Raw genomic sequence first — 15,490 nt, forward strand, 5'->3', positions numbered from 1 at the left:
CTTTGGGAAAAATGGGCATGGGAGGGGGCCTAGTTGCCCTTCAATTTTTGGTCACTTAAAAAGGGCACTAGAACTTTTTAATTTCCGTTCGAATGAGCCGTCTCGCGATATTTTAAAGCCACTGGATCGATACGACCGAAGCCACTGGATCGACAGGATACCACAATTTCGTGAGTCTTCCGACCGTATTCTAGTGAAACTGAAAATTCCACACCATCTGTTGCAGCCAAGTATCAACCTAAGTAAAAACGAGTTAAGGTTACAACTAAACCCGTGCTGTGAGCAAATAATATATGCATTGAAATGTGCTGATAAGGCGGCGATTCCAGTGAGGCGGATACATTGCAAGAATGGGAAATACAGGTGGTCTACTAATCCAGTTCTAGTGTCGGCCTGTGCTACGACGAAGTGGTGGTTGCGGCTCTGGGACGAGCGCGAGAGGCCAAGGACCGGGTTGTAAATGCGGTCTGGATATATTCTAAGAAAATATTTAGGAATGCTCTGCAGGAGCATCTAGCGGCGGTCAAGTCGATTACTGCCGAGAAGATTGTAAATGACTCTAATTACATTTGGAAGTCTCGCCCTTTTTCTGAGAAGCAGAACCATGAGGGCCCCGATAGCATCCCAGAGTCTGAGTAGGTTGCCCGTTTCAAAAGTCAGTTTGTAAAACCCAACAGTAGTGTTTCGATAGCGAGATGACTTCGTTGCTTGATTCTAGTCAAAATCCAAATTCTATTATGATAATACCGTCTGCTATTAAGGGGGCTGTGTTGAAGCTTAGAAACAAGAAATTCTAGGCTGGCACCAAAAGTATTTGTGCTGATCATTTTACTGCCGCATGTGACCTCCTCTATAACCACCTTGCATCACTTTTTTAAATGGTTTTTAACTTTGGTATCGTCCCGGACAGTTTACGCATTGGAGTTATTAGACCAATTCTGAAAAAGAAACCAAAATCTTCATGTTCATCATATAGGACAGTGACTGTATCAAACGTTTTCGCAAAGATATTTTAGCTTCTAGTTCTTGACCACTTAAAAGAATAGAGTATTTTACCACCATTCCAGTTCGGGTTCCAGTCAGATTTGGGTTGCTTTCATGCCCTTAGAAGTCTCTGTAATATACTCAGAGATACAGAAGCATCTGGGGGCACTCTGGTTATCGGAGCATACGATGTTATGAATGCTTTTGGTTCCCTTATCTACTCGCAGGCCCTGTTTGAGTTGCACAGCCGTGGTGTTAGTCTTGATGTAATTCTCCCATTATATTATTTTTATAGGCATCTAGAAGTTCGTTTGAAGTTGGGAAACGTACCTTCGGATAGTGAGCTCCCTGTATTCGTCGAAATAAAGCAAGGAGCCATCACATCACCGATTATTTACAACAACGCGTCTCTTCCTGCGCAGATTTGCCTACCTATTAGTTGCATATCAAAAGGGATGGATACATAAGTGTTTTGTTATGCGGACGATCTGTTAAATCCATGCCGGTCAATAGCTGGTCTTCAACGGAGTTTTGATAACCTATCTGATAGATATCTACAAATAGGACTAAGTATGAACGCTGCGAAGTCTCAAGTTCTCTTCTTTACTTTATACTGCAGTTATGTGCCCGATAGTCTAGGTGATAGTGAGGTAGCACCCACCAGTGTACTAACACATTTAGGTCTCCCCATTGGGTTTTCGATTAAGAATACACGAAAGCGTTTGCTTCGGATGCTGAACGCAAACTTAGAATTGCCTATGCTAGTGTGGTTACAACGCAGCTTAATCTGGAATGGACAGCCCTTTCTCGAATATATAATAGTGTGGCTTTCTAGCATATTCTGTATTTGATCCCATTTTGGGATATTTTTACTGATCTGATAGGCGAATGTTGCGAAAGTACTATTTTAAGTACGCGAAGTTTTTCTTCAGGCCCCTCGGTGGTTCAAGAATAGGTACATCATTAACCGTTTTCGTGTGGTTGGACCAGTTGAGGCCGGGGATGAACACTTTCAGAAACAAGTAATCAGTCCTCTTCTCACCCTTGGAAGGGCGTACTATTTTAGATTTGGTATTATTAGTAATTTGTGTATATCTTTATGACATGTTTGCTTTGTTTTCCTTTCTTTTATTGTACTCCATCATTTCTTTTTTTTTTGTTTATAGATGGGTAATAAAGAACATTCATTCATTCATATGGATCAGCAAGCTTCACAAGCAAACTAAAAATCCCATCTATAAGGTCCATTTACATTGAAGTTTTACTAACAAAACTATTCAGTTTGTTGTTAGTGATCAGGTTTTAGTGCTAAACCATAAAACAGCCACTACCATAATTTTTGAAGAACAATTTGATTGGGCAGAATTAACTAAGTTCAGAACAACCTATTATTTTCGTTTTTATTTAATATTTGGCAAGATTTAGCTCTAAATGTTTCACCACAGCCTCTATAATGAGTGAGATTGAATTCTTAAGCTATAGGTTCAATCTCAGATTTATCAAAATTTCATTGTTAATAGAATTCCTCGAAGATGAGGAAGAGGTTTATAAAGGAAAGTAGACGATTATTCTTTTAAGGAAGAATAGAATAAAAAACAAAGAGTCAAGCATAACCTATCCTTTTTTGATCGTTGAGATCTGAATCCGGTTCAACAAATGGCTTCAGTTCGTCATCCTCGAAACCCAAGTTCATCCATCGATCCTTCATTATTGCCTAGAACAAAACATAGAACTTGAATTTAATCATAGTTACCAAGAGCAACCAGTAGTATTCATATACAATGCTTCCGAGTGTTTCAATTCACAACACGCGCTAATGACGAAAAAACAGAAAACTAGATCGCCAAGAGAAACCAAAAATAATTGACATTTGATAACAAAAGAAAAGTTCTCATAAAACAAAACAAAAATATGGGTGGGAACAAAAAAATCTAAAGCAGATGTGCCTTTATATTTTTTTTATAGTTTGGCCCAAAGAATATCATCTTTCAGGGCAATCCCATAATAATATTATCAAACAAACACTCGTCACAGCAATAAGCCACACGGAGTTAAAACCGTGGCCCCCTTACTTAAAGCATCTTTTTTTTTTTAGTCACGTCTCCCAAAATACCAATAATCTTAGATTATTGTTTTTAAATTAATCCAGCCTATCTTTTGCCCCTGACTTTAGATTTAGTAGTATTATCCAAAGAATGACTTTACTAAATAGCTATTCAAGAGATAGCGTTAACAAACCATAAATTCATTTGAAAGCATTTCAAAAGGTGTAGCTTCATTCAAACGAATAAACAGTGAAATTTAGCATAAATACATATTTATAGTAAATATTCATCTCATTGCCAAAATTTTTAATTCTACGGCGTCATATTTATGGTGCTTTAAGTGGCCCATCATTTGGCTTGCATTCACAAACGTAGCAGAAATGGAAAAATAATAATAATAATAATAAACAAATATTTTCCGTATATTTCAAACTAAATGCAACAAGTTGAAACTTGCTCCAAAGAAAAAGGAAACGCACCAGACATTGTGCTGCAAACACAACAGAACATGGTTTTAACTGCTACACGTCGAACACGGTCATAATGCAAAACAATAGTCAGCTGTAAACATGAATAGTCGAATCTTCTTTTTATTCGTAATATATCATTTCGTCAAACGAGAAAATAGGGGTGGGACCTAGTCATTGGACAGGCAGAAATGTAACCATCTTAACAAAAAAAAGTTTTGAGCAATTTCCTCGTTTCGAAAATAAAAAGAAAAGACGAGTTGAAATAAATTCTAACATTGACTGCTGCGTGAAGTGAGAAAAGAAAAATGTTATGCATACACTTAGCAAGTAAACGTCCATATTAAGAAACTGGAGACAATTTATAGCAGTTGCCGTAGTTTAAAGCAATAATACCATTTATTTCATGCCAAAAACTATTACCTTTGTCCGACTTTCCACTAATGTGACTAGAAACATGCTAATAAATTTAGAGATAAGTTTTCAGGACTAGAAGCAGAAATAAAGTGAAACACAAGACTTTCCACAAAACCACATCTGTTTAATATATTTTAGTTGTCCCTAATTGTGAAACCATTCCTATTTTTCCTATTTTTATTACATTCCTATTTTTAACATAGGCAATTCCATGTTTTATTACTCCCCATCGATTTATTAACACGGCAATAAAATATATTATAATGATGTCGTCTGGCTACATCTTCTGATCCTTTGACAATTTTTATCTATAGTCTCTACTCCACACCTGTGTTGTCTATGTTAGCTGTGTTGATGTTATCAAAAAGATTTTTGAAGAAGCTGTTAAGTTCTGCAGTTTCGTTGTTTAGTTTGTCTGTGTTAGCTTTGTTGGTGTTTTCAAGTGTATTTTGAAAGTTTTTGTTTGAAACGTATAATTTAGGATATCTACTTGTGCTATTTTGTGGCCAAGCTTGTCTGGGTTGGCTTTGAAGGTGTTTCCAAGTGTGTTTTGGAATTTTTTCATTGAAACGGATGATTTGGGACGTTTAGTTTTGCTGTTTCATGGTTTAGTTTGTCTGTTTTAGAGTTGTTGGTGTTTCCGAGTATTTTGAAACTTTTTGTTTGGAACACATGATTTAAGATATTTTGTTATGCTGTTTCGTGGTTTGGCTTGTCTGTGTTAGCTTTGCTACTGTTTTCAGGTGTTTCAGGTGTATACTGTTAAATTTATTTTGCCAGGAAAAATATGTTTCGTTAATGACAACAACAAAATTAAAATATTTATTCGAAATTTTTTTTATTTATGTGCAAGATTATTCCTGCAAAAACTTGAAAGAATGATTCAAGCAAAAAAAAAAGAATTGCTACTAAATTAAATGTGTATACTAAACCCTCCAGTCTCCAAAAAGGTCAATCACATACCATTAGAGGTTAAATTTCTGTACAGACTATTGGTAGAGTGACAAAATAGAAAACAGATGTATTAAAACCAAACAATACAACTCAATCTTATATATTATGCATCTGAAAAATTTCTCACGTGTTTTACTACAACAAAAAGCATCTGCCAAACGGAAAGAGCTACACTTATTTGACAAATAGGAGTCAAGCCAAATAATAAGACATGAAACACGGGAAACAAGAATGGCTTAAGACTCGCGCCAAAAGGTTTGCAATATTCTATATAAACATACAAATCGTAATTTAAAAACATGGACACAAGACTAATATACTCTTTAAACCAAAAATATGGTATGGACCCTTTTGTTTATAGATTTACTAACATTCGTATGCTTCAACATTTATTTGTAGGAAGGAATAAATAGAATTAGATATACAGAAATGAAGAGGACAGAAAGGCATACAATACAACTAAGAATAGACAACTTACTTCAACTATAAATATATCCTATACACAAGCAAATTAAAAACAACAGACAACGCGTAACAACAAAAGGCAACACCTGCTTGTAGTTTAATAAAAGCAACTCACCAAATAAAGTTGAATATTTCAAAGTGGTCGATCATTATTGCAAATTCAACTGAAGTTTGTTTTAGCCGTCTAATCCATCCAGTCTTCACACCTTTAATTTCTTGTCTGAGACTTTTACTCTCCTTTATTTTCTCTCTTTTTTAATTTTTTTTATTTTGAAAATTTTGATTTTTATTGGATTTGTGTTTCTAAACCGCAATGCCGAGGACGGTGGATAGTTGGCCGAAACATGCGTATCCGTCATGGCTTTATACATTCACTGTTATATATATTTCACCTTATTGTTTAGTACCAATATAGCCATTTAGTTTCACTTTTTTCCACCTCTCCTTTATTTTCTCTCTTTTTTTTATTTTGAAAATTTTGATTTTGATTGGATTTGTGTTTCTAAACCGCAATGCTGAGGACGGTGGATAGTTGGCCAAAACGTGCGTATGCGTCATGGCTTTATACATTCACTGTTATATATATTTCAGCTTATTTTTTAGTACCAATATAGCCATTTAGTTTCACTTTTTTTTTTCACCGGACATATAAAAGAAGGGTAAATAATGACGAAGACCACACTGCCTTTCCATAATAAAAATACACAAGAGAGAATAATGAGGGCTTTTTTTTCCAAGACAGTTTCGTTCACTGTCTTGGGGAAAAAAAAAGTCCTCATTATTCTCTCTTCTGTATTTGTATAAAAAAGGGTGATAATAGCTACCCGGAGGTACCAAGGAATGATAGTAGCCTATAATAAGAATGAAAGATAAAAACTGAACAAGCAACAGAGCGTAAAAAATAGGAACAAAGAACAAAATTAGAAAATAAAATCAGCAAAACCGACATAAATTTTTAGGCAAGAATCTGATAAGTCCCACAATAAAATATTGATCAAAGTCTGCGGAAGATTTATAACAAAATCGATAGTTCAAGGAGAGATTTGAACGGGTGGATTATGTAGTAGTAGTAGTAGTAGTAGTAGTAGTAGTGAGTAGTAGTAGTAGTAGTAGTAGTAGTAGTAGTAGTAGTAGACAGGTTTAATAGCAAAAACTTGACAGCTGTCGCTGATTTGTGTTTCTTTACAACATATACAAAATCAAGCTACACTTGTAAATATAAATAAAACTATAAATATTAACTCTTATTATACATAACCGGGACGAAAGAATTACCATATCGGTTTGTTCTTGCTTTAACGGGAACTAACTAACTAATTATCTTGCTTTCTCGTTCTTGATGGTAGAGGTTGATCAGGTAGAATGTCACAGTGCTGAGATTTAGAAAGCAAGTACTTTCCGAAACTCATTATCAGAGTTTCGTACCGGTTTTGGAGTGACGGCAGTCCTAGCACTTCCAAAGCCTTTTCGTAGGGGATGTCACGGCGGCCCAAGATGATCGATACCGCTCGCTTCTGAACCGATTCAAGCTCCTGACAAAGATACACTGTTCTCAGTGCTGAGGGCACCCAAACAGGACACGCATATTCCAAAATGGGGCGGACATACGCTATGTATGCATACTTAATACTCTCTGTGTTTGCACTGAACCTACGCATACCGTTTGAAGTCTGTAGACTAGCGTTTGCACTTTTAACCACGTTTTCAATATGTGTGGCAAAGCTGAAGTCATTGGAAAAAGTAACTCCAAGGATCTTGATACTGTTTGCTAGAAGGAATGGAACATTTAGCTCCATAACATCGCTTTTTAGCGGGTTAAAGCGCACTATCTTCGACTTGTTCACATTAATCTCAAGATTTAGCTCCGCGCACTCTTTTGTGAAAACACTGAAAAAATATGAACTGAACTGTGGCGTCACAACTCCGTTTTGTACTAAATATTTCAGAATAAATGACAGGTCATCCACGGACTTGTAGCGGTCGTCATAGTCAGCTATGAGGAAGTTAATTACAGACAAGAATACAATAGCTGCAAGCTTAGTGCCCTGAGGGGCTCCACAGGTGGATGAGGACCATTCGGAATTGGTATCACCTTCGTAGAGAGCAAACACACGATGCATCCTCTGACTGAGAAAGTCCAACACGAGCGTAAGAGTCTTTTTCTTAGCCCCCATTAGCTTGAGATTAAGGGCAGCTACAATGTGATTGATTAGATCAAATGCCTTTCGGAAATCTATGGCACCAAGGTCTACAAAACTATGACCTTTTTCGACCCACTTAAAGAGACTATCGTACATCCTCACTAGGTACACTGAGGTATTACAGTCTTTCAATCCGCCGTTTTGTCTCTGGTCGATAGATCCCTGGATTTGATCAAGTAAGACCCTCATGACAAAGGTCTCGGCCACTTTCGCCAGGCATGGTGTTTGCGAAATAGGTCTAAGTTCGTCACAGCTCTTAGGGTTGGTAACCTTCGGAATTATTTTAACGTAAGCTTTCTTCCAAACAGCTGGAAAGATCCCTATACGAAAGCAAAAATTTATCAGCACTGAGAGTGGTTTCGCAATGAAAGGGGCGCATTCTCGAATCAGTTTGGGTGGAAGTTCGTCTGGATAAGCTGAACAGTTTACTTTCACCTTCATCAGGGTCTTATAGGTTGTCATCTCATCGATAACAACTTCACCTTCATCTGCACAGAAGTCAAGTATTTCAGACTTCTGGGCTTGTGTGGGAGAAGGAAATCAGGTCCAGATGCGGGTGAAATATTGATTAACCTCATCAGCAGTTGTGTAAGTTCCGTCAGGGTGGCTTATTTTTATGCTGTTATGAATGACCGCTCTGTTCCATTTCCTGGGATTAGTGTGCCTAAGACTGTCCGAAAATTTCTCACGCCCGTAATCTTTCTTCGCACTTCTCATGAGAGAGGTAATGTGATTTCGCAATTTTTTCGCATTTTGCAAATCTCCTTCTTGGAAAAGCTTGTACTTTTTTCGGATCAGTTTCTTGATTTGGGGGGTTATCCAGGGTTTATCACTTTCACATCTAGAGAAAGTCTTTTCAGGAAAAAACTCGAGGTATTTGGCATGGAGAACTTCGTTGAACAGTAGGCATTTTTTATCGAGGCTTTTGTCTCCATACACTTCTGGAAAAGGGTATGTAGCTATCCATCGACCATAGGTGCAAATTGCTGAATCAGTAAGCAGACGATACTTGACACGCTTAATTTTAGGCTTGGGTATTGAAGCAGCAGCTGACAAGAGCACAACGTTATGATCAGAATAGGCAAGCGGCCCAAGGGATTTAGGGGTTTGGTAATATGTCTCACAGTTGGTCAGGATCAAATCAAGTATGCTGCCAGATTCATGTATTGGAAAATTTACAACCTGCTTGAGGGAAAGGCATGATGCTAGCCAGCTTTTCTTGGTTTGGTTAAACTCCCCAGCCAGAACAATAGCAGGGTTTCCATAAAAAGCACGAAGGTGGTCGACAGTCTTTTGGAGGTATGTGACAAGATCACGGCGGTTTTTAGCACTTTCAGGGTAGTAGATTGAAGCAAAGATCATGCATGAGTAAGCACGCGGCATGGCCGATGGTTTGTACCAAACCCATACAGCCTCATGTTCAGTGCTTTCAAGTTCACGTAGCTCCTTCATTGGGATATCTTCACGTACGTAAAGGGCTACTCCACCGCCTAGTCTCTGGTTACCAAGAGCTTGTCTTGTTCTGAGGTATAGGGCATAACCGGTGAGTCTTCCTGTCACTTCAGTCAGGTTCCAAGTTTCTGTTATGGCTGCGACAGAAACATTGTTCTGCCTTAATACTACATCGATCTCATCTATTTTATTGCAAAGAGAACGTGTGTTACAAAGCAGGAATGTGGGAAAACGCTTCTTTGCATTGTATGTGACGGGAGACAGAGTTGATAGGGGTAGCCTAGAGCTTTCAGGGCACGGGTTCGCTTCGTATCTTGAGAGGGAGGGGAGAGGTTTCTGGTTCAAAATTTTTACTTCTATATAGAACCTGTCTTTTTGTTGTCGGTAATTTGGTGTTCTGGCAGAGACAATTGCCTCAATCGCTTTACTGGGGTGCTCTGACACATGGCTCGACGCATGTTCGACAATGGACATCCAGTGATTGAAAAGAAACTGAACTATGCCACTAAACGTCAGGAAAACTTTACCAAGATAACGAAGTACCTTAGAGGAAAGCGGTGTATCCTATTCTTGTACTTCGGCCGCAAAGTGATGACAAATTCTCGAGCAGGGAGGATCTTTCCATAACATTCATAGCCAGGAAGACTACCGACACATAGCAAAAGATTCATAACAGCCTTAACAGAAAGCATATTTTCTCTTCCTACAATATTCTCGTTTCCTCTTCCAGGGTACCCCTTTTTCTTGTTAGATCCTTTGTTTTTAATACGTTTCTTCTCTTCTTTCGCCTTTTTTCAACTTTTATTGTTCTGTTCCTTATTAAGAAACGGCTACGTCGGTATATTTTTCTTATCTATTGCAAAAGTGGCTTTTACGAATCCATCTTATCTTCATTACGAAACTCCAAATTTTAAAGAAAATAAAACAAATGTCTCAAGGTCGCAATGAGCCTAATAATAAGGTTGAAACAGCAGTACATCGCATAAGGACGGCAAAGGAAAAGCAAACAACGATATGTACAATTCACATTCCTTCATTTCTTAAATTGTTTCTAGCTTTTATATTGAAAATGAATTTAAAACCCTCTATACCATGACTTTCCTTTGAATCTAACACAGATTATATAAAAAAAACTAGTTTTTTTAACTGAAAGTAAGGAGCGACATTAAAACTTAAAACGAACAGAAATTACTCTGTATATGAAATGGGTTGTCCCCTCCGGAATCCCTCGCTCTTTACGCTAAAGCTTTTAATTGTTTTAAAAAGCAGAATTGTGGCAAAGAGTCAAACTTTAGCGTAAAGAGCGGGGGATTGCGGAGGGGACAACCCATTTCATATACGGAGTAATTTCTGTGCGTTTTAAGTTTTAATGTCGCTCCTTACTTTCAGTTAAAAAAAAACTAGTTTTTTTTATGTAATTTCTGAACGTTTTTGAATTAATTAATGCATGTTTGATTTTGACTCTCCACACATAAATTATTAAAATAAAATTTGCATATTAATTCCTTTTTTGGCTAAATGGCTTTCTTTTAGTTTTGATCAGACGATTTTGAGAAATAAGGGACGGGGAAGGAGGCCTAGTTGCCATGCAATTTTTTTCGGTTACATAAAAAGGCAACTATAAATTTTAATTTTTAACGAATTTTTTTATTAGTAAAAATATACCGTAACTTAAGAATTAACTTACGTAACAAACTTTTATATTCTTTAATTTTTATTATGTATATGAGGGGGTTTGTACCCTCGTTAATACCTCGTTCTTTACACAAAATCGTAAGTTTTGTCCCAATTCTTTAAGAATGACCCCTGAATCAGAAAGACCGTAGAATAAATAGTTGAAATTACTAAAAATACTATAGCATAAAGAGCGAGGTATTTATCTCCTCCTAAATACCTCACTCTTTATGCTAAAGTATTTTTGGAACCCCTCATATGCGTAATAATCTCTGTTCGTTTTAGGTTTCAATGCTACTCTTTACTTTCAATTGAAAAATCTTTTCCATGTTTATTTTTTCACTGTTTTTTTTATAGTAATTTTAGAAAATTCTGCGCCCTTTTCATTGAATTTCTGTTCCCTCGTGACATATTTCTCCAAGGAAAGATCCTCCCACATAGCCCCCTCCCCTCAACCCCACCCCCAAAAACAAAACAAAAAACCTGAAAACGACTGTACACTTGCCAATAACCATTATTATATGTAAACACTGGTCGAAGTTTGTAACTTGCAGCCCCTCCCCCAGGGACTGTGGGGGAGTAAGTCATTCCCAAAGACATAGTTATTATGGTTTTTGACTATGTGGAACAAAATGGCTATCTCAAAATTTTTATCTGTTGACTTTGGAGAAAAATGAGCGTGGGAGGGGGCATAGGTGCCCTCCAATTTTTTGGTCACTTAAAAAGGGCACTAGAACTTTTCATTTCCGTTAGAATGAGCCCTCTTGCGACATTCTAGGACCACTTGGTAGATACGATGACCCCTGGAAAAAAAAAAACAAAAAAAAAAAAACAAATAAACACGCACCCGTGATTTGTCTTCTGGCAAAAAATACGAAATTCTGCATTTTTGTAGATAGGAGCTTGAAAATTTTGCTATAGGGTTCTCTGATACGCCAAATGCGATGGTGTGATTTTCGTTAAGATTCTGTGACTTTTAGGGGGTGTTTTCCCCTATTTTCTAAAATAAGGCAAATTTTTCAGGCTCGTAACTTTTGATGACAAAGACTAAATTTGATGAAACTTATATATTTAAAATCAGCATGAAAATCTGATTCTTTTGATGTATATTTTAGCATCAAAATTCCGTTTTTTAGAGTTTCGTTTACTATTGAACCGGGTCGCTCCTTACTACAGTTCGTTATCACGAACTGTTTGAAACTGATAGAAACATACTTGTTAACTATAATAATACTACCTTAGCCAATCTCCCATTTCAATCAATGAACTTTTTACTTGAAGAGCGTAGAACCAAAAAACATTCCCAGATTTCTGTGTGAAAGACGTCTTTTCCCCTTTCCAATAATTACAGTACATCAAGTATCAATTTATGGCAGCCTCTAGGCATACAGCTGATCGAAGAAAATGGACACAATCTGCTTCTTTTCTTCTCTTTTTTATATTATATAGATATTCAGATATTACAAGTTTGCATGTTACGCTTTGATTACACATAAACATTCTAGAAAAGGATGTATTCCCAAAAAAAGTCATTTAGAGCATGACATCTACTTAATATTTATGAAATGATCCCTAATCGTGATACATATCGTGATACAATAACTTGAACTTTATGGTTTATATTCCCTGTGTTACGTTTTAGGTAACCTACCTTATTTTTATCGGCGGATTTAACGAGTCAATTTAAAACGACAATTTATTGTCGTTGCATAGCAAGAACCCTTGCATGTAACGTCGCAATTATTACTTGGTGAACAAATGGATCAAAAACTAATGGATATAGCGATAGGTCTATTAATATGTCACAATTGAAAGTTATATCAGCAGGATTGTCAAAAATCGCAAGTTACACAGTGAGCATAAACTTTTAATGACATACACAAGCGAGAAAGAGCTACCCTGAGCGGAAATTACACATCCTATGTTATTTCTGACGGTGGATTTATGCCTTCTTTACAACTATTCTGAGTTGAATCAATGCTTTTATTTAATCTAAAACGCTTTTATTTATTCTTAATTCCTTCCCCGGTGAGAGAAACGATTATTGGGTTGCAGAAAAATTTTCTAAGGAGAGGGTGAGGCAAGTCAGTGAACTATTTCCTCGGGGGACAAGATTCCCTAAGAGTTTTAGGATTATTCCTTTCTCATCACAACCATCCAGCATTCTTTTTGGATTCTAAGTGTCATAAAAGATTAAGCGGAGACAATGGGTTGTGAAAAAAAAGTCTCAAGTAAAATTGAAAAAGGTTATAAAGGCTACATATCAGAGATATACTTCGAGAGTCTTCAATGGCTTATTCCTCAGTCCTTAATAAGACACCATCCCTCCCCCCGCATCAAGCCCGAGTGCGCGTTTAAGCTTAGCGTCATTGTTTTTTTTAAAGTACCATACCTATGTATTTGCGTTAACAACTGGATTTTATGGCTTTTCATGCTCTGTAGTTGAGTGTCTTTGTATCTTTAACCTAATTGGGTCCACAGTTAATGAAAAAAGGAGGTATTTGTCAGCAGGTTTTACTACTTGTGTTTCACTTTAACTTATCTATCTTCTATGCGTAACAAAATCCACAAATATTAGAGCACAAATAAGTATACAAAATTAATTGACTAACTCAAGGAACGAAAGAAGAGCAGTAAATATTTGAAAACAGTCGAAATCACGTGTTTTTTATTCTAGCACACTTAAATGGTTTCTCGAAAATTTCAGAAAAATTAAAAGGATTAAGTACTGAAACAGTTTGGAAAAGCCAGTTCGAAAACAGAACATCCTTTACCGGAACAAATTCAATCAGAAAAGGTTTACGTTGTTTGTTTGTTTTTTTTTTTGTTTTTTTGTTTTTTTAGCTTAGGTTTCCTTTCTTCTTGTTTAAACAAGATTCGCCGCGCGATCAACATAGATGATGTTAAAATAGCCTGTTATTTTTTTTCCACATAAAAATTCTTAAAAATGAAAAAGAAATATACTTACCAGCTACTTGCGGGCAGAATGCTTTCATCTGCCCATCTGTTGGGGCTGGGAGGGAAACTTATATTTCCACCTTGATAAAGTAATTTAGTAAGACCGTTCCACGGTCTGATCACTGTTTGAAGGCTTTTGATAAATAATCCAATTTTATATAAAAATAATTCACTGTTTGAAGGCTTTTGATAAATAATCCAAATTTTACAATGTGACACTTAATCCACAAATCGCTCACACCAATTCAAAATACAATAAAAAATGAAAAAGCTCCTACAGAAAATTCTACTGAACACGGAGAGCCATCTATCGATTTTCGACCGCCAACTATTTGAAAAAAATGGAAACCCTGAGTGGACACTTGTCAAGCTCTGACCATCCATTCTTGTCACTATGACTGCAGCACAGATCGTGTAGAAAATTTCCGAGCATAGAGAATAAAAGTACCGTTGGGCTAAATTCATCTTACTTGAATAATTATTCAAGTAAGATTAAAATGCAATATAACAGGCTTTTAGGCAAGTCAAATAGTGTGCTCAGTTATTAAGTACATAAATAGTTTTTTTTTATCAATCTTCTAAGAGTCACTAAGTTAAATTAAGTTTATCAATACTAATTAAATAATTAAGTTTATTAATACTAATTAAAATAAATATTAACGAGCCGCATATGCAGTTTTTCTGAAAATTGTATATCTTAAAAGCACACACGGAGAAGGGGGAAACGTGAAATTTGGTATATTTGAGGACCTAAAATAGCTAATAGCTAATTTGAGGAAAATAGCTAAAATGCACACAAACCCTGATAATTGAGGGTGTACATGCAATTTTCGAGCTTTCACCCCTCCCTACTCCACCGACACTCTTACCTATATGCACCAATTTATGTAGATATAATAAAGGAAACTCAGAGCCAGTAATAAATAATGACTCACCTCTAACGACGCTCGTTTTGTAGGATTAAGGACAAGAAATTTCTTCAATAAATTTTCACAATCTGTTGACATGTAAAATGGAATCCTATATTTGCCACGGAGAACTCTCTCCCTCAACTCCCTTAATGTCGTTCCGTCAAAAGGTAGGGAGCCACTCACTAATGTATACAGGATCACACCTAGGGACCAAACATCCACCTCTGGACCGTCATATTTTTTGCCTAGAATAAGAATACAATAAGTAATGCATTTGGAAATATGTTCCCAGAACATAATCATTCCAAAGGCCTATTTGCCATATTCTACGCAATGTCTCCCATGACCATAAGTACACATAAATTTAAATCGTTTTGCGTTGTACAAGTTCTTCGTAAATGTCCACAGATGTAATTTATCATGAGCGACAAAGGCATAGGCCAAATACTTGCGTTACAGCTGTCAACGACAGATTTTAATTTTTGAAATGAACCTATTTTTACAGCCTGAAATTTGCTTTGCCGCGTGTAAACATAGGACACCCCTTCAAAAGCTTACATCAGCCATATACACATGGGGAAAATTTCACCCCCCCCCTTTAATAATATGTCAATTTACCTCGTATATTCTTATATTTTCGCACAATTTATCTGTTTTACTTTATTGAATATATTCTCAACCCCTTCCAAAAACAATCCCGGAGTTCCGGCTTTGTTTGTGTGGATACATGGTGCATGTTGAAAAACCTAAGGCCTTTGTCTTGTATCTAGGTATTTTACACAGGTCCAAGTAGACTAAACCTCATGGTACCTAACATTATTCAATTTAGCAAAAGTTGACATTTAGAAAAATATTAGGATTTTTTTTTGTTTAAGCAACAATTGGCCCGAGAGCAAGCCGCTAGAGATATATTCTCAAACCTAACTGCGTACGTACGATTTTGCCAAAATATCAAAGTTGCT

The 15,490-nt window shown here is 36.5% G+C and overlaps 1 protein-coding gene across 7 annotated transcripts in view; it reads right to left on the bottom strand.

The window, feature by feature from the left end:
- The window catches only part of LOC136029343 (MAP/microtubule affinity-regulating kinase 3-like), a 166,942-nt gene that overhangs the window by 69,749 nt on the left and 81,703 nt on the right, over positions 1–15,490 (bottom strand). For all 7 annotated transcript variants that reach the window (XM_065707636.1, XM_065707638.1, XM_065707639.1 and 4 more), the window contains 2 exons: positions 14,553–14,773; positions 2,599–2,698 (listed from right to left, as the gene is read on the bottom strand). In XM_065707636.1, coding sequence (XP_065563708.1) covers positions 2,599–2,698; positions 14,553–14,773 — 321 coding nt within the window. The remainder of the gene's footprint in view (positions 1–2,598; positions 2,699–14,552; positions 14,774–15,490) is intronic.

Source organism: Artemia franciscana, chromosome 7 (genome assembly GCF_032884065.1).
Source record: "Artemia franciscana chromosome 7, ASM3288406v1, whole genome shotgun sequence".
Taxonomy (NCBI): domain Eukaryota; kingdom Metazoa; phylum Arthropoda; class Branchiopoda; order Anostraca; family Artemiidae; genus Artemia; species Artemia franciscana.